Source organism: Oryzias latipes, chromosome 19, assembly GCF_002234675.1.
Source record: "Oryzias latipes chromosome 19, ASM223467v1".
Classification (NCBI taxonomy): domain Eukaryota; kingdom Metazoa; phylum Chordata; class Actinopteri; order Beloniformes; family Adrianichthyidae; genus Oryzias; species Oryzias latipes.
In genome coordinates, this window is record NC_019877.2 from 17,581,103 (window position 1) to 17,601,623 (window position 20,521).

General features: G+C 40.8%; 1 protein-coding gene across 7 annotated transcripts in view; it reads right to left on the minus strand.

Annotated features, from left to right (window-relative positions):
• The window catches only part of LOC101173450 (rho GTPase-activating protein 23), a 62,488-nt gene that overhangs the window by 19,186 nt on the left and 22,781 nt on the right, over positions 1–20,521 (minus strand). For 6 of the 7 annotated variants that reach the window (XM_011473532.3, XM_023949518.1, XM_023949520.1 and 3 more), the window contains exons 2-4: positions 3,370–3,561; positions 315–345; positions 12–104 (exon numbers count right to left, since the gene is read on the minus strand). In XM_011473532.3, the coding sequence (XP_011471834.1) occupies positions 12–104; positions 315–345; positions 3,370–3,561 (316 nt within the window). Of the gene's footprint in view, positions 1–11; positions 105–314; positions 346–3,369; positions 3,562–3,642; positions 3,733–20,521 lie in introns of those variants that run through there. The other variant, XM_011473533.2, reaches the window with a different exon arrangement.

Genomic DNA, 20,521 nt, shown 5'->3' on the forward strand with positions numbered 1-20,521 from the left:
TATGTACGTACCTGTGCACAATCCAGCTTCATGAGCAGGTCCATTTTCTTTCACACTCTTCACAAATATGGTGTCCACTGGCTCTAAACGGGACCGCTGACATTCTACGAAAACACCCCAAGACAGACACACACACACACAACATAGAATTAACTTTAGTTTCACAGATTTGCACAGCTGTTCAACAGTTAGTAGCAGGAGTTTGAGGAGATCCTAAAACCAGTGGTTTTTTTTGTGGTTTTTGTAAGTATGTCAGGATCAACTATAGGGTTCAGCTTTGAACTCAATCTGCCAGGATAAAGTGAAATACTCACTTTTTTCTGGTGTGCTGCTATTTTCTTCTTCCTGCAGGAGAACACAGAGCTGCTGTTAGTAAGGGGAGCCACAGGGGGGTGCTGTCAGGCCCAAAATGCCTATCCTAGGCACTTTAACATTGGGAGGTGGGTCATCTAGACCCACTAGACAGTGCGCTGAACTTTTCTTCTTTAATGATTTGTGATCTTCACTGGTGTCCATGGATTACATGAAATCTTTCCACTTTTATCCACCTTTGTCATGGTAGGGAGAACACGTCAATGCAAGGGTGGGGTCATCTTAGATAGCACAAGGGATAAAAGCCGTCAGAGAGTATCTTAATTTCAAAATGCCACTGGTAACTGAAGGGGTTTATTCCCAAAACAGACCTTTACGGACCCCACTAAGACAGAAGGCTCACACTGCTCACACGGTGAGATGAGTAAAAGTGTGGTGAGAGGTAAAAAGGCAATTTATGTCCAAGCTGTGTCATGCAGAAAATGTTTTAAAATTCTCTCTTTTGGGGTATTTTTATATACCCACTCATGCCTAACTGAATGTTAAATCGTTCCCATGGTTTCCAGATGCATTTAGAGCTCCCATTTGACACTTATCATACTTTGCCTTGAGTACAATTAGCCTCATGTGGCCAGGTCTGTAAACACAATACCTAGCCTTTTTTGTCTGTTATGTCATTTCACCAGCAGTTGTTCTTCTTGTTTCCACCTATTTATTTCAAGTTCACCTTAAGCTACAGACACACCTGGCACATGACATGGGTTAAAGAACGCAATAAACGCTGGGTTCACAAACTTGCCTTTAGCCCATGGTGTCCACACTGAACAAGCATAGAGGGGCTTCTTCTTTTCTTTTGCGACTGTTCACTGCATGTCCGCCAAATACAGTTGGAAGAGGCTTGGTGTGAAATGTCGTAAACCTTGCTCCAGGCTTTTTCTTTTACAGCTCTATTCTGGTATATGAAAGACTTGATGTCAGAGGATTCCAGCCTGGCACAAACCGCAATGATTACATTTCATATCCTTCATCAATTTTCAAATGATTGGCACTTCTGTGAATTAAAGGGGATAGCAACTCAACATCTCTACAAAATCTGAGTCCCTAATTGGTCAAAGTTCAACTGGTTGAACTTGCAACGCACGTTCAATTGATCTTAAAAATGTGCATAGCTTTATTTAAAGCAGAAAGTTTTGAATGCTGAAGCCTGAAATGTGCCTTTTACGAACATTTACATAGACTATTCATTGAAAGTGGTCGCTTGAGCGCGCGTTGTCAACAAGTGTGAGCATAACGTCAGAGTTACTGGACCACATTTCTTTTTGTGGACCAAGAGTTTTTTAACACTGTTTTTTTGAGTTTTTGAATGATGTATTCTCAACTTTCATTTCTGACATGGATTACATAGTTTACAATTGTCTTGTTGGTTCATCCACCTAAATCTGTCTAAATTTATGGCTAAAAACCTCAAAACAGTTTATTATTAATCACCAAAAGGAGTAAATCATTACCACCCTGTTCTGTGGTAACGCCAATCCAGAGAAGCAGCACAGGAGACTAGAACACACATGTTTTTACTGATGTGAGCCAGGACAGCAGGCAGCTCAGAGTCACCAAAAAGAGTAGGCTCCACATGTAAAAGATGATGTGCATTATCATGGTCCTTGGTGAACAACAAGACTCCAGAAAATGTCAATGTTAAGGACCATTCAGTAGGAGACAAAGGGAGAATTGATCTCATAGCTTATTGTTGTTTTATGAATTCATTATATTTTTTATCAATCCGACATCAACTGTCCAAACTACTGACAATCGTGTAATCCAATAAAACGCCAATGTCACTGAGATGTACCAAGAACAAATTCATGATCATTCTCAATACACCTCTATCCCATGACATTGTATGAATCCGTCCATTTTCTAAAACCAAGCCATCCATGTTGGGACCACTGGGTTGCTGGAGCCTATTCCAGCTACGGTTGGGTGAAGATGGGATACATCCTGGATGGGTCACAGGTCTGTTGTAGGGCCACACAATCCCACTCACATTCACACCTAGGGATAATTTAAAATCATCAATTAACTTTTGGCGCAGGTTTTTGGACTGTGGGAGGTAGCTGGAATTAGAACACTAACACATGTACGAGAAGAACATGTGGCAAACTCCACACAGAAAGGTCCCAGCTGGGATTTGAACCAAGGATCATCACAGTGAGGTAAGAGTGCAAATCACTACACCACCGTACAGGCCCAAGATTGTTGGAACTTAAAACAGACCTGCACAACAAAAGCCGTAAGCCCTTTGGTCAAATACAGTAATTCAGAACACAATCAACAATATTTTGAGAAACAAAGTCAGTGTATGTATTTGTTTACTTTAACATCAGCCTGATTTTCCTCCATTTAGAAGCCAAAAATCATCTGGTATGGAGGGGCTTTTGTTTTTTACTCCAAAACTAAATCTTTGAGAACAATATAAATTTGCATTTGATCTAGTTCTTTCCTGTGCTCTAAAGCTCAAGATAGATTTAAGCAAGGTCGTATCTGCGTTGACCTGACACACACCAGAGAGTGGTAAACATCTGGCACCCCCATTTCCTTAACTGGCCTTTTTCAAACTGGCCTTGTGCAGTGCTTTTGCTCCCTCCTACTGAGTACATTTTGAAAGTAATTCAGGGACAAAATAAATTGAAATTTACAGCTATCCTGCTTTCGTCAATTTAAAACGTAATTTTTTAATTTGAAATTTATTTGCAGAAAGAAATACAAAATAAAAATATATCATTTGAATCAGTGCATCTCTCACATGTCCACAAAGGCCTGAACATAGCTTTTTCTCTTATAGATCGCTGTCAAAAAAAGATGGAGAAAACAGGAAATGCTACCCATGTTTCCACTTCCTGTCTCTTTCACAGTTGAGTGTTTTTGTAGGATCAGAGTGATGCAAAATGGGCCATATTTTAACAAACAACTAAGATACCCAAAGAGAGAGCAGTTACCAGGTCTGACTGGAGGTTTAGAGTAAGGTTGATGCATGCTAGTGGGGGTCCTAACATTTACCTTCAAGCAGTGGATGGACGACTCTGGTGGGTAGACAATAAAGTGGCGTAAAGTGAATCCGAATCCCTGGGAGTTCTTTTGGAGGTAAATGGTCCTTGGGCCCTGCCACAATGAGCCCTCCACATCACCCGATGACAGCGGCCGCCGCCTGCTCTCATTGGATGACACTTTACCATATCTTTGCCCTTTTGCCTGCAAGAACAGAAGATGAAGCAAAAATTAAACTCTTTTCTTTACCTTTATGTAAGGAAATAAAAAAGAACCAGAGGTTACCATGTAAACCTCCAGGTACAGAGCAATCACACCCTAAATGCTTCTTTACTGCTTCTTTTATACACAACTGTGCATTCAGCTGTGGCTGCATTTGAAGGAAGCATGAAGGGGTGGAAGTGGGCGTTTTCTTTTGCACTCCATTTACTTGAAGCTCTGCCCCCATCACAATTCCACCAATGCCAAAAATTCTTTAGAGACTTCCTTTCTCCAGCAGACTCTCCTATAATCATGTTTATTACAGCCTGCCAACAGCAGAGAGGTTTTAAAAAAATGACAACTATAAATAACAGGCATGGAACAACAGGAACTTATTTGGACTCCTGAAAACTAATCTGGAAAATGTGATAAACAATGGACAAAAGAGTCCAGAGTTTCCAACGAGAAATGGCTGACAACTGGTGTTTCTCTAAGGATTACTAAAGTGAGGATAAGATAATCCTTAAGAAACATTCATGCTTGATATGATCCACCTCTAGTTTGGTCAATTTTTTTAGGACAACTTCTGGTTGCTGACTGAAGTTAGTAATGATTTTTTTATTCGTTTGTAACTGTAAAAAACTACCGTACTTACTCACGATTTGCAATCTCAATATGCACCATCCTTACATGTATTATGTTAGTACCCAACAGGTGTGATGGTACACCGTACACAGTACATTACGGTCATTGACTGTTTGTGAAAACTGGACTGAGTGACCCCTCCCACCTCATGTTTCAAACAGGAAGTACCATCTTGCTCCAAGAAGCCGAAATCCCATAGACTTCCATTGAGAAATAAACAACAGATAATGGAAAGCTCCCAGGTCTTACTATTTTAGGCAAAGAGGATAGAGAAACCTGCTGAAAGACAAATCAGGACCTAGAAGAAAAGAAGTGACTAAGGCTATGTTGTTTATTGAAAAAAACATAAATTAAAGCAGCAAGCAGCGTTTTTATGGCCCTACCCACCGCTGCTCTCGCTGCCCGCTATTGCCCTTACCGTCCACCACTACCTTGGTCAGTATCTCTATTGGCGCTTGCCCTCCGCTGCCCACATGACCCAGGCTAGTCAAAGCTGCTTGTGACAAATTGATGTAAAACCAACATTTTTTTCAAAATGGCAGCTTATCTGTTGGTTTGATCTCCACAGGAACCGTTTTATGTTTTGGCCGCTTTTAAAAGAATCTGCAAAAACATTTGGATTTCCTTAGCAACGGGGGTATTTGCTAACCACGCCCATATCCCTAATGTAGTCATATCGAATGTTATATCATTTTGTTTAACTCTCACCAGGAGTTTATGCATTGAACTTTCAGAGTAATACGTTAAAAAAATTTAACAGCAGAACACCACTTTTGCAAGCTCACCATGTGCACACCGTTAAAAAAACGAAAAATTCTGATTGCAATGTTTTTCCCCAATTGCTTCACAAGGACGAACTTTGATTTGTAGCTGGTGCTAAAGGTTTTTTATTTTTTTAAATTCAAGATGACGGGCTCTTCCTGAGGTCAAAGGTCAACAAAACTCCTGGGGGGTTGTAGACTCAAACTAGCGACATTTGTGTGAAAATTACTTTTCCCATATTGTGGGAAAACATGAAATCCCCAAATCTCCCGTTGGAGATTTTTGCCCCATACACTTTTTTTTATGGTTTAAGTGTGTCATTTCTTTTTGTTCATCTTGAGCCAGGGAATCATGCTTTAGACACGACATTCCGATACAAAATGTGCATGCTAGCTAATATGGCAACAGTTACAAACTCACCACGTGCGCGGCATTTAAAATCTACAACTTCTTCCAACATTTCAACATTTTCTGCACATTAGGTTAACAATGATGCTCACGAAGTTACAAGACAATTGATGAAAATTCCTAGGACGAGTTTTCGTTTGGAGCTGGTATTAAAGGTGCTTTTTCTTAAAAAAATTTAAGATGGCAACCTCTTCTCAAGGTTAGAGGTCAATGAAACTTGTGGCAGCTTGTCTGTGAAACTTTGTGAAAATCGCATGAATAAAAGTGTCATTTTCCAATATTGTGGAAAAACATGAAAATCACCAAATCTCACATTTTGCCACAAAATTGACGCACAATAATTACAAAACTAGTTTTGGTGTTGTTTGTGTATTTCGAAATATTTTTTTTGTTTTTGCTCCATAAGCGATTTTCAGCCCATTCAATTTTTAACGGTTACGCTCGCCATGATATCATTGTCTTGGGGGAGGGGGTTGTCATTCATCATTCCCAAAATTCATTTTCACTTGATACTAGGTGTGTGCAAATTTTTGTGACACAAACCAGAAGACAGAGACAGGTCCAATCTGTACCTGTTTCTCCTGGTTGGACCAGTCACAGACTGAGAGTTTGGAAAAGTTTTTAGTGGATGATAAAATGGTCAATGAAGCTTCTCATTCATCCAGGTTGTGTTGAAGTTGAATCACGGCATCTGGGGTTCTTCCTTGGAAATGTTTAACCCCTCATTCAAGTGAAGACTGATGCCATGTGGATGTGAGGTGAAAGGTGTAAAAGAAAGAAGACTTTAAGTCCTTGATTCAACTTCAAGACATTATAAATCGGAGCACAGAGATCAGAAGAATCCAAATTAAAGACAAAAATTTGCAGTTAAGCTGGAAAAAGTCCCACTGAGAGACAGCCATCCATTCAAATCAGGATTTGTTAGTTGAGGCAAGCAGCTCCACCTTGGGGGGACTAGAATGCAAGATCTGACTTCTGCAAAGTAAAAGTTATTTCTTTATCCACATCAGGTGTTGGATCTGTTCAGTGGACACTTGGGCAAGTACTAGTTGCATGTTTGTTTGGAGTGTTAGAGAACCAAAGTTCAGCTCAGCTTCTGTATAAAAAATAGATCTTTATTTCCCATCACAGGGCACACGATGCAGACCTGCACCACCTCAGCACAAAAAAAGGTCCAGAAAATCCCACTTTGTGTGATGGCACTAAAAGCATACAGACCTTCTTTATACTGTATATGAGTAGCAATTTTTTCCTTAATTTGTCCAGAATTGCAACTTGTACTCCAGCAAAGCCAAGTTCCACCTAAACTCAAACCCCCTTTTCTGAAGGGTGGCAGAGAAGTCAAAAAAGGAGACCTGCTTTTGTGAAAAATGCAAACCTTAATGGCAAAACAATGTGAAGGAAGAAATACATTTGTTGCAAAAACCATTTGTATGTGAATAAAGATGTGGCGTGGGCTTGGGCAGTTTGGAAAACAAGAGGAAGTGTGTTTGTAAGACAGGATGTGGAGAGCGAATCGAGTCGCAGAGGTGAGTTTGTCAAACTATGAATAGTTCGAACCAGCAGCAGGGCGGAGGCACTTTCCCCAACAGGAAGCCAATCAGCTGGCAGTCATTTTTTTGCTTTCCATGTTCTTACAAACAACAACCAACTTGATGACTTTGATCAGATCACATCGGCTTAAGCAGGAACCCGCAGAGGCCTGACTTTGAACCAATAAGTTAAAGATGAATGAACTCAACCATGATATTTACAGCAGCTTTTTTTAGAGTGCAGTTAACAAATATGTAAAAAAGTAAAGATCTAACAAATTATTTTTGGAATAACTGCACATCACAATTTACTGATTCTACAGGATAGATGATTCTGTTATCATCGATCTCCATTTTCACCATCACTCAACATCCCTCTCTCTTCCTCCCTCTTCTTCTATTCCGTCTGGTCCAACAAAAAAATGATACAAATAACATCAATATAGATAAAAATTTAGCCTCAAATACTAAACGGTCTTATGCAAATATACACATTGTGTGTCAAAAGATTCAAGACCCCCTGTTGCAATATGTCCAACACAAGAGGCATTTAGCTCTTATCTGTTTGCTCAGCTGTTGGACAGGACAGGTTAAAAAGAAAGAATAACACACAATATACATACAAGATGAAGGTACATACTCATGCATGCAAACCCCAACATACATGTGTTTAAACTCACAGACGTGTATACATACACAGACACACGTATGTGGAAACCCACATGCACTAGAGCACAGAACTACAAATTCAGAAAATTCAGACATAAGCTCACACATGGATATGTAAATGTGCACACACAAACATACATATGTACAAACACACAGACAGACATGTGTATACACACACAGACACACAGATGTGGAAACACACATACACAAAAGTATAAAGAAGTATAAATCCATACAAAAGCACACAAACGAATATGTAAATGAGCACACACAAACACACAGAAATGAATCATCTTAGACATGCACACACACAAATACACACCAATCCTTTACACCCATACACACATACGTATGCTTACAGACAAGTGAATGCGCACACAAGTACACACCTACACACAACACACACCTATACACACGCACACACACACCCACACACACATGCAGACCCACACATACACAAAAATGTGTGTCCATGTTTATCTAGCATCTAGGTTTATTGCTCCCTAAATCCCCCCCTCGCATTTCCACATATTATAACATAGCACATCAAGGAGGCCCAGAACGTCACACACTTCTGCTTACACACCTGCACATGCTCACAAACACACGAAAATACCACTCTGTTCACAGATGAGCTCAGTGTCTGTAAAGGTTTTGAACCAAAACCTAAAATAGTTGCTTTCTTTCAAAGTTGTGGTTACTTTTTTTGAAATACTGGACATTTAAATGAAAAATCAAATGTTTCATACGTGAAAACAGAAAGTGACAAAGACCCATGCTGTCAAAAGGTTTAACAGCATGTGCACAAGTGTGTTCTATTGAAAGCAATTACCCAGGACAAGCGATGGCGCTGTATCAACCTCCTGGAGCCCCTCCTTCGTGGTGATATCATCAGTGTTGTTTGTGGAGATGGTCGAGGGGAAACACTCCTCAAAACTGCCAACCAAATACAGCGGGGTTCAGCATCGCTGCAGTCCACCCCCACAGAGCACTGAAAGTGCCACTCGTAGCCTGATGGAGCAACTGCTGACCCCCTCAGCATAGCCCGTCCAGCTATAAACGTGCATGGATGTGTGCAGTGGGCAAATGTGCAGGATGCAGCATAACTACTGTTCTTCGACAATCAACCAAAATTTTGATTGTTTTTGAAGAAAATGCCGACTGACAACTGTCCAATCCAAAACCGGAGAGGATCCACTATTTTGAGTCAGACTTCACTTAGTCCAGTCTTCTATCCATCTCTCTTAAGCTAGTCCTCATGTTTGTCTCTGACAGGTCCAAAGAAGGGGCCATGTGAATGTTTCCTCATTCAGTTTGATCTGTGCTCTGGGACAACTACCACCAATCCTCCCGTAGTTCCAGGTAAAACCACTCCAAACAGAGAACAACCAAACTTCAGTCTGTGACGAAGAGGGATTGCAAACCAAGTTCAGTGAAGGGTCCCTTCAGAACCATCCAAAAACCAGCTCAATTCTGTTCCACACCAGGCATTAGAGTAGATCCTGCTTGTTGGATTGGAGCGGGCCCGCACATGCTGGCAACGCAGCCTGACATTGGTTGTGGCTTGCTGGCTTTAGTCTTTGCTGATGTCTAAGTATAGACCTACCTCCTCTCAACTGGGCCATGCCACCCTCTTTTTTCCCTTTCTCTCTCCCTGAGGTCTATTTGCTGACTTTTATGCTCTCTTTCTCTCTCTCTCCACATTCCCCTCATCCTCCCCATGCACAGCTCGGTCTGTTGGCATGGCGCACAGTCATGGTCCTGCCTCCCTGTCACCTCTGCTTAAACTCAAAGTTCTGCTGGAAGTGTTTGGGCTACAAGCACACCGCATCTATGCGACCGCAGACTGTCAGCTGGTGAGTCTGCTGAATGGACACATTTAAAACTATCAAACTAAATTTTGGAAAAGCATCTTTTTCCTAAATGAGGAGAAATGGTTTATATTTTTTAGCTAAATAATAGTGCTGCATCTTCAATCAGAATTCATACTGCACTGAATTCTCATAAGTATGAAAACAACATTAAGGGCTTTTCAAATCTTTCTTTGGTTCTCAATGTAAAACCTGATGCGCAACCCTGGTAACAGCATGCAGTGATTCTGCTCTTCCGTTTGAAGTTCCCACTGGGACTATTTTCAGATATTATGTAATCATTTAGAGATGCACTGATTTGCTTTTGATCAATTTAGATGAGTAAATCATTATTAATAATTGAGAGGAGCCAGTCTAGGTGGCTCAGGCATCTAGTCCAGAAAGTCCTTGAAGCCTCCCTGGGGAGGTATCCGGGCATGTCTCACTGGGTGGAGGTCCCGGAGAAGACCCAGGCTAGCCCCACGAGGAGCTGGAGGAAGTGGCCGGAGCGAGCAAAGTTTAGGCATCTTTGCTTAGACTGCTGCCCCCGCAAACCGGTCCCCGAAGAGCGGAAGAAGATGGATGGATGGAATTTTCCTTTTTTACAACTTGTTTCCCACTGCGAAGAAATTTGAGTATTTCATGTTTTTAACATGTTCTTGTGGCATTTCTCTGTTGATGGAGGACATATATAAACATTCCGGTTCTGGGTTACGGCACGGATGTTTGTGGCTGACGGTGGCTATACAACTATCTTCAAATGACTTAAAAAGTTGATTTTCTACAAAAAAAGAGAGCTGACCATGGCCCCTAAGAAAAACCATGACTACCATGACTATTGTTTTTGTGTATTATTCCTATTTGATTGCTTGAAATAAACCATTTGAAATCAAAATCAAATCAAATACATAAAGAAAATAATGCTCAAATTGCATTTCTGAATTTGCCTTTATTCAAATTGTGGTGAATCAGGAGTAGACAAAAAATGCTGTTTAAATTAGATTATTTGTGATGCTGGGTCGGCCACAAGCCTCCTGCTTTACTCTCTTCTAATGCATCCACTTGCAGTCGACTAGATCCATGTACGTATTTGTTTTTTTTATCTTTGGACCTATTTTAAAAGCATTCCCAGAGGTATTTTAACTACACTAATGCCGTTTTTAGCCTAGATCAAAAACCTGTGTTGTATTCTAGGACATAGTTTCTAAAGAGTGGCAGTATTTAATCAGAAATGTACCTATGAGTTGTGGGTTGGACCATTGGTGTGTGGAGTAAGCCTGCGCTCATTTCACATTATGTATTCTCTGCCACTAGCTCATAGCCCTTCACAACCCTAACCTAACATTACCGGTGCAACAAAAATAGTAAGCAATATTGGAGATATCAAGCAATACAGGTTTGATCCAGATGACAGCTCAGGTGAGAAAAACAAAGAGGTATATGGATCGATTTGTCTACAAGTGGATGCAACAGAATGGAGCAGAGAAGGGAGCTTGTGGCCCGCCGAATGTAGTTTGCATGTAACAACTACAAGCTTTGTCAAGCAACATTTTTTGTCTAGTTATAAATTTTACAATTAAATTTTACATCCATCCATTCATCTTCAGGACCCGTTAAATTCCTTTTGGGGTAACAGGGTTGCTGGTTCCATCACATCTACTGTTAAGCAAGGGCGAACTCTGAACAGTGCCAGTCTGTTGCACCGTTTGTCTGTTGCTACAGTGGGGCAAAAATGTATTTAGTCAGCCACCAGTTGTGCAAGTTCTCCCACTTAAAAAGATAAGAGAGGCCTTTAATTTTCATCACAGGTATACGTCAACTGTGAGAGAAAAAATTAGAAAAAAATCCAGAAAATTACATTGTCTGATTTTTGAAGAATTCATTGTCAAATTGGAAAATAAGTCTGTGTTCAACTAAAAACAAGCAGGATTTCTGGTTCTCACAGACCTGTAACTTTTTCTGTAAGATGATCCTCTGTCCTCCACTATCAGTAGCGGTTTTAGGCACGGGCCATACGGGCGATCGCCCGGGGCGGAAAAATGACGGAGGGGCGGCGCCAGCGGCTCAGCTCTTGTAAAATACTTTATGCACCACTATTGGTTTACTTATATCACAGAGTTTGTAACAGCCTGAAACCTGGCGGAGCCCCCACCCCGCAGCTGCGCTCCCTCCTGTCTTTGAGAAGTAGACGCAAATGTGTGTGAGAAGGAGAAGGGAGGGGGCGCGGGGTGAAGAAGGAGAAGGGAGGGGGCGCGGGGTGAAGGTTGCAGGCTGAGAGGTGAGCACGGAGCGCAAAACGCATGCGCAAATCTGGCTGGATCTTCTTCCAGGGGGGCAACGGTCGCGGGCCGCGGCTCAGTGCTTGATGAAAAAATAAAAATTGCGCCGCCATGTAGCGAATTGGCGCCCCTGGGTGCAGCTGCACGCGCTCCTTCTGGAAATGTTTGACGAACGGGGGGGGGGGCGCTGCGGGTATAAAAAGGTATAAAAAAATCATGCTTTTTGGGTTATTTTGGTGTGAAATGCCCAAATAAAAAATGGAAAAACAAAAAAAATTCTTCACTTAGATGAGAGTTGGTTTAGTCGACAGACTTGATACCTATGTCAGGACATTTATGCTAAATGCAAAAACATCTGAAATATGGACAAAAAAGGTCAAAATTGGTGCCCAATTTAGAAAGAAAAGAGAAGAAGAGGAGAAAAGAGACAAAGAAAAGGGTATTATCGCATAGCTAGATGCACGTTTTCTAAATTCGAATGCTACCTGCCCTACAACAACAACAACGTTGCAGAAGAAAAATCTCTTGTTTGGTCTATCATGACCAAAACTGAAGTAGGCCCAAATATTGCAAATAACGTCATTTTTAAGATATTTATTCTTAAATGTTTGCTCTGCCTTAACTTGTAACATTAGTTATGATTCGTGTGTCTGTCTGCTCTGCTGTAACACAAAGTTTGTGTTGTGTTTTATTGTTGTATATTAGTTCATAATGTTAAATAAGCTGTGATGGTAGCATGCTGCTGCTGCTGCTGCTGCTGCTGCTGCTGCTGCTGCTGATGCTGCTGCTGCTGCTGTTAGCTTTTCAAAACTCCAGTTGATCAAGTCATACCTGAGATCACCAATGTCTCAGGAGCAACTCACTAACCTGCTGTTGTTAGTATCAATCATTCAGGGGGGGAGCAGATTTCATATGATGACGTTATTGACAAGCTTGCATCAGGAAGGCCACAAAGGTTAGGTTTAGTTAGTGTTTTCTGTTCTTAGTGCCTCAGTTACATTTATTCTAGTGTGTTATTAGTGTGATTTGTAGTTTATAATATTTATTTTAGATTATTTATTTGTGTTTGATAAAATATTTCCCACTGTATTTTCAGTTACAATAAATGGACAAAGTGACTCTATTGGGGGGGGGCGCCAGAGGAGGGTCTCGCCCGGGGAGTAATTCAGGGTAGAACCGCCACTGTCCACTATTTATCTGTATTAATGGCACCTGTTTTAACTCCTTATCTACATGAAAGACACTTGCCCACAACCTCAGTCACACTCCAAACTCCACTATGGCCAATACCAAAGAGCTGTCTAAGGACAGCGGAAACAAAATTGTGCACCAGACAGATTCAATCTGCAATATGGAAGCAGCTTGGTAATTAATCAACTGTCGGAGCAATAATTAGGAAATGGAAGACATTTAAGATCACTGATAATCTCCCTCCATCTGAAACATCTCGCCCCATGGGGTCAAAATGATCACAAGAACGGTGAGCAAAAATCCCCAGAACCACATGGGGGGACCTAGTGAATGACCTGCAGAGAGCTGGGATCAAAGTAATCAGAAACACACTACGCTGCCAGGGACTCAAATCCTGTAGTGCCAGACGTGTCCCCCTGCTAAAGCTAATACATGTGAAGGCCCATCTGAAGTTTGCTAGAGAGCATTTGGATGATCCAGAAGAGGATTGGGAGAATGCCCTATGATCAGATGAAACCAAAATAGAACCTTTTGGCAAGAACTGTACTTGTCATGTTTGAAGGAGAAAGAATGCTAAGTTGCATCCAAAGAACACCATACCTGCTGTAAAGTATGGGGGTGGAAACATGCTTTTCAACTGTTTTTCAGCAAAGGGACCAAGACGACGACTGATCTGTGTAAAGGAAATAATGAATGGGGCAATGGACCATCAGATTTTGAGTGAAAACCGTCCTTCCATCAGCAAGGGCATTGAGGATGAAATGTTGCTGGCTCTTTCAGCATGACAACGATCCCAAACACACTCCCCAGGTGGCTTTGTAAGTAATTGTCATGTCTCAACCCCATAGAAAATCTTTGGAGGGAGTTAAAGGTTCGTGTTGCCCAGCGACAGCCGCAAAACATCACTGCTCTAGAGGAGATCTGCCTGGAGGAATGGGCCAAAATACCAGCAACACTTTGTGAAAACCTTGTGAAGACTTACAGAAAATGTTTGATTGCTGTCATTGCCAACAAAGGTAATATAATAAATCAATTTTATCGATAAATTAAAATTTGTTGTTTTAGACTATCTATTTTTAGGAAAATCGAGACCCCCCCTCCCCCTCCAGCTCTCTGCTCTATTGGGCTTCCAACGTTTCGAGTACGGTCAGGCCGCCTCTCGCAATGAGCAGACATGAAAACGGCAACGAACAAAGAGGAGGTTCTTCTGCATACCGAGAGTTTAATAAAAAGTGTTGATCTGAGGACAGCTGGGTTTTACACACTAAAGCTATTATGCGATGATGCTGCGATTCTATGATGCTTTGCTAAAGAACTGTTCTGTTTGTCGCCAGTTTGTGACCACAAACTGGTTTAAAGTCAGACAATTTTTTTCACGGAGCTGACTTTAAGACGTGGCAGATAAATACAACAACTTAATTCATGTGATTCATTAACAACTGTAATTTCTAAATACAATAGCAGGCATGAATCCACTGGGAATGAAACTTCACTAGCAATTTCTAACATTACAGAGCTGGTGTTTAGCTGAAAAAAGCCCCCCTTTTAAAGCGCTGCATCTTTACTGTGAATGACATCATGACAGAAATCCATAACATTATAATATTTTAAAGCTGTTTTTGTTATGATTTCCTTAAAAAAAATGAATCACCTGGAGGCCGAATTAGGAAAAAATTTGGACTTTCTGTCAAACTACTCCCCCTTTAGTAAATCCATAACATTATAATATTTTAAAGCTGTTTTTGTTATGATTTCCTTAAAAAAAATGAATCACCTGGAGGCCGAATTAGGAAAAAATTTGGACTTTCTGTCAAACTACTCCCCCTTTAGTAAATCTGTCCTTGTTTTCTCAGCAGGTTTTGATTTGATTTACGGCTAGATAACATTAAAGATGTGTTTATACCTTTTATAATTACTTAATGTAATTTCATTTTCTTAAAAAAATTAGAACAATTATTTTCAGTCTCCTCATCTGTTTTAAACCACAGGTGACCGACTGACAGCCCTCATTTAATATTAGGTGCAGGGGGGCTTTTTATCAGTACTAAAGAGATTAAACAACTTATTTGAGGAACAATAAAAAACTTCATAGACCAGTTGAAAATGCCAAAAGCTAAGACCAAAGACAGATTAGAAATTGGCGTCACTCAAAACAGTTTTGTTTCCTGCTTGTTATTTTGTGACATCCTCTCTCTTTGCATTCAACATAATATCATGTTTTAAAATAACACCAATAGTTTTTTCTTTGTGAAATAGTGTATCAACTTCGTCCAGTAAACTGTAGTCCAGTAGCTGATGTCTTAGCCCCGCCTCCCTCCTGGAACTGCTGACTAGAAAGGATTTATGCAAGAGTTTTTGCAGGGTGGATGTGAAACGAAAATGCAACCCCCCCCCTTGCATTTTCGCTGTAACCCTTGTGCTATCCTGGGCACTTTAACATTGGGAGTTGGGTCATCTAGACCTACTAGAGTGCGCTAAACTTTTTTTCTTCAATGATTGGTGATCTTCACTGGTGTCCATGGATTACATGAAATCTTTCCACCTATATCCACCTTTGTCATGGTAGGGATAACACGTCAATGTAAGGGTGGGGTCATCTAAGATAGCACAAGGGTTAATTCCATCGCAGAACGAGAGCTGTTGAAATAGAAAAATGAAAAAGCATTTTGGACAATTGATTTCTAATTTTATTTTTGAGTCACTTAATGCAGTTACATTGTGAAAAGGAAAAAGCATTTCTTTGTTCAATTTTAATTGCCAAATTAGATATTACTAATTGAACTTTGCTACATATTTACTTGAGATCTTTTTGAAAAGGAAATGTCAAATACTATTTTCTTTATCATTTCAATCAAGTGACAGAATGAGCGGTATTGAAGAAGATTTTAATTTTCCGTCAACGAAGGCAACTTTATTGTAAAAATGAAAAAGCATTTCCAGTACAGACTTTTACTTTGAAATATGAGACACATATGCTTCCATTGAAATAAACATGATGCTCCACAATATGGCTTTGTTACCTCCTGCCTGTTGTTGGCCGAACATATTTAAATCGAAAGAAAATTCGAAAATACAAAAAAACAATATTTTCTATTGTATGAACATAACCACGCCATACAAGATGTTAACTTTCAGTGACTTACACAAGCTTTTTGGCTTTTCAGTTCTTCATTTATTAGCTTTTTCGTTTGGTTTTGTAAGCAATGACCAACATTGAGTTCTGGACTTAGTAACTACTGGAGTGAATCGTATTTCCTTCACATGTTCATGTTGTCCCTTAACTCACACAATTCATGTTCACAGGCTGGGTGTAAACAGAGGAGCAGCGCTGCCACACTCGTGCCATCATGTGTGAAATAGGTGTCTGAGACTAAAAATGACCACAACTGCCAGCTTACATCAGTGTTCCTGCTTCCCGAGCAGCCATACAAATCTTTGCCTGTGTATATGTGTGTGCACGTTTCTACTCAGCACTGTCAGCCTTTCAGCACCACCGCAGCCACCCTGAAGGACAAGCAGGGAGACAAAGACTGAGAAGAGAAGACATTCTGAGAGAGGATGACGCCCCGCAAACGTTATTCAACAGCTCTCCACCTTCATTTCCTGCTCTTGCCTTCTCTGTTCAGGTGGAAGATGAAGGAGGCTTCTAGCCAAGATGGAGGTCTCATGGAGAAATGTTGATTGTTGTGCACTAGATAGGGTTCTACTGTGTGACTCCCCATCATAGGGGTCAAGTTGAAAAAAGCGCTATTATGAGATATGTGACTCAAAGGACAACAGACATCTGCCCTGTTTTCATGATTGCAGGATAACTGGATGGAGCCATACTTTCCTTTTACTTCATCTCATGAAAACACTAAACATGTGATAGAGGAGAATCCCAAGCTATCAATTACCCTCTATTTTAAAATTGCTCCAACAGTTTTTCTTAGCTAGTTAAGCCGTTATGTAGATAGCATTCAGGTAGCTTTAGCTCTACTGCAGTTAGTTTTTTGAAGAAAAAAAAACAAAACATTTGTCCTATTTGCATTTTTTCCTGTTATAGGAATGATGTCCTTTTGGCTCCTCCCTTTAGGGGTCAGCACAGTAAGTCACACCACTATTCACACATGTTTTGGCTTCATTTTACGGAAAACACCTTTCCTGAGACCAGCACTCTGCACTTACTTAGACACTGGGACTAGTACACATGGAAACACTGGAAAGTGCTCCCATGTGATTGTAGTGTCCAGGATAACAGATATGCTTTCCATGCCACCTCATTTATTTTGTGATGAACTTTATGAAATGTAACAAAAATCTTGAGGTTACTTGTAAAAATTAACAAAACATTAGAGTACTGATTAGAACTGCCACAGTTTTTGAGCTGCATAGTTTTTTTTTATTATCTTTTTGTTTGCCGTGGACAACTGAAAAAAAGGAGGGAAAGACATGTTTTACTAAATTAATCAACGTGAGCAGAAATCTATTCATATTTGTTTCAATTCAGTCCAAAATACACAATTTAATCTTTTGTTTTTTCAGGCAGTACAAACTGTATTCTTGAGAGATGAAGAAAAAAAAAGGAAAAAGACAAATGGAAAAAGGAGGACATAAAGTAAAAGTATATTATGTATCCACACTTAAATACATACTCAAACCTACCGGTATACCTAAATATAAATGCATACATACATATGTTGGTTTTTAGAATTCTTAATTTGTAGGTCAATTTTTCTATCCTGAACATTTCTAAACAATTCCCACTCAATTCTACAAAGTGGGTTGGACTGGCTAAGCCTTGTTATAGTTTTTTTTAACATGCCACCAAAAGTAACTGAAGGGGTTTTATCTCAGACCTACACTTCATAAAAGGTGTGAAATCCAAATATAGCACAACTTACCTGAACCACACCTCCCTGCCCTTTTAAGCTAGCATCATGCTAACTCCATAAACAGTTTTTACAGTTATCTATAAGTGTTTCAATCAAAAAACCTTGCTCATAGAATTTTTACTTTGGAGGGCAAAAAGTTGTTTTTTTTTTAACCAAAATGTGCTTTCCTGTCAAACCTAATGTCTCCCTTCTTTGGAGGATGATTGAAATGGATGCCTCTTAAAAACTGTGTGGCCAAATCACATTGTTCTTCTGTGGTTTTGTAAATAAGAGGGGTAACACTACTTGCCCCTTGGCACAACTTACTCTCCCCTAAACTGCCACAGGAGGGCAGGAGAGCCTGAGAAATCTGCACAGCAGGCCCCATCCTCTATGCTCAGCTGATTTGTGACACAAATGCAAGTACAAAACTTGTTATTTTTAACTTTCCATTTAGATTGAATTTCAACAGTAGACCCTCCTCCTAATTGTGTGTGGATTTGTTGTCTCTTGAGGACACCATAGTCTCATATAAAAAAGTCTGACATTAATAAAACTGTCATTGAAAGGGCTCTGCCTTTTCAAGTTTTACTGTAAGGATAGCAGCAGCCCTGACTGTTTTCAGAAAGCAGAATGAGCAACACAGGGTTTATGTCTTGGTCAACTAAAGTTTCCAAAAACAGCAGAAAGAGTCTCTGAACGTTGCTGCTTTTCAGAACAAGAATCCGTGTTGACCTGGAAAGATGTTAAATCTAACATCCTTTTCGACAATAGTTGTTTTATCCAGGTTTGTTTTCAGGTAAGTTAGCATTTCTGAACCTTCTTCGATTGTTCCACTTTTTTTTTCACTTGATGATCACAGCAAATTATGTTGAAAAAAAAAACAGATTTTGATGCTGGCTGATTGTTCAGGGCATTTTTTGAAAATATTGAAATCAATATTCCTGTTATGGTTGGTAATCATCAAGCTTGTTGTTTCAATCTTTTAAATTCTTCCAAATTTGCCAATGTTACATTTAATTGATGGCAAACAGCTATTTCTGGATGAAAGTTGTTCTCAAGACAGAATTGTGGCCTTTTAAAAAAAAAACAATGTATTTTTACTTTCTGCTGCGTTGATGCGAGATGAAAGTTTACTTTTATTTCTGTGAGCAGTCTTTGTCTCTGAGCTGACAATGTCAATTTGTATTTCTTTTTGAAGGGATCCTGGATCATCATGAAAATAACTATATCATGATCAAAGCCAAACTGAAGCTGGAGACTGAGCAGCGCATGTTGGTGATCCACTAGAAGAGTTTAGCTGGATGCACACATTCTGGCCCTCACATACCGCGAAAGCTCACTGACCCACTTTTATTCAGCCATGAACACAACTGTTATGTGAGTCACAGTTCTAGTTTCTCTGCACGCCTGAACGAGCAACTAAAAATAAATAGCTTTCGTGCAGCAGGAGAGGAGCTGTCGTGGAGGGCATCTTCTGATTGTTTGCAAAGGTGTGAAGTCTGAGCTTCATCTCTGCTTTAGTATAAATGTCTCTTTTTGTTCACTTTGAGGGCACATGACCATAGACACTGAATACCAACTCACTTGTGATCTCATTGGGATGTTTTTACTGATGAAGTGAATTAGCTGAGGACACAAACGGCAGCTTTAGGCCATAGTGCGTTGTGTTGGGGGTGCGTGACAAGGCGAGTTCATCCTTTAAACATTCAGCTCACTTTTTACTTTACCATTTTCAAATGTATGACAGCTTGGTTATATTTTTATCCTCATAATCCCCGATGTCACACAAGATTTTGGTGAAGTAAAACCAAACAGTTAGTAAACATTGTCAACAACCTTTAAACCCGTAACCTAAAAATAGATGCTGGTTTGTTGTATTTGCAATACAAAGAACAGTCATGTGCAATGGACAAACCCATATGTGAAGTTGCCCTTTGCACGTGGGTTTTTGGGTTGTCTGGGTCCATGGAGGTTCGTAGAGAGAAGCAGCTGCATCTTAAATGGAGCACAGGTGTGTCTTACAGTTGCCTTCAGGCTTGTATGGCCACCTCAAGGGATGTCATGAAAATGGAACATACCATTGTCGTGCGTGTAATAAGTTTATTGTTAAGTATTTGTAAGGCACACCTGTGACGTACGAGTGAGGCTGTTGGACAATGGATGCCCTTACGCCACACTGTAGTTGTTATTAGTAAGGTGCAGGTGCGGGCTCCTAACTGACCTTGCACAAATGCTGCTGCACGCACCAGGTGTGCAGGCAACACATTGGTTCCCGTAGGATCCCTTAACAACTACACTCTGTTTAATTTCCTCATTTCAAACAGTCAGGCTGCAAACATGGAACACATACTTCACATGAACAGCACCTACAGGCTCTTTGCACAGTGAGTAAGTCGGGGACAGCTGATAGACTGTCCTCCGGTGGTCAAACAGCTGTCCCCGTGCCCCCCCCAGCAGAGGGCCCAGGTCCCCCCAGCCCAGGGGTCCCATCCCTCGAGGCACTGACACCCCAGGCCCCACACCACCCACCCCTCACAGACAGAGAGGAGCCAGAAAGCGCCCCCCCCCCCCCCCCCTCCCGGAGCAAGCCCAGGCCCCCGCCCCCAGGCGCCACCCTGGAAGAGCTCTGGTCATGCCTCGATGGGACCGGGGCAGCCAACCAACCGGGGTGACCGCCGATTGCCTCAGCGGAGACCCCGACTAGTCAAACCTCCAAGGTCTCGTACCGTTGGTAGGCTACTACCCCCCCTCCCCCAGGAAGCCCCCCCACA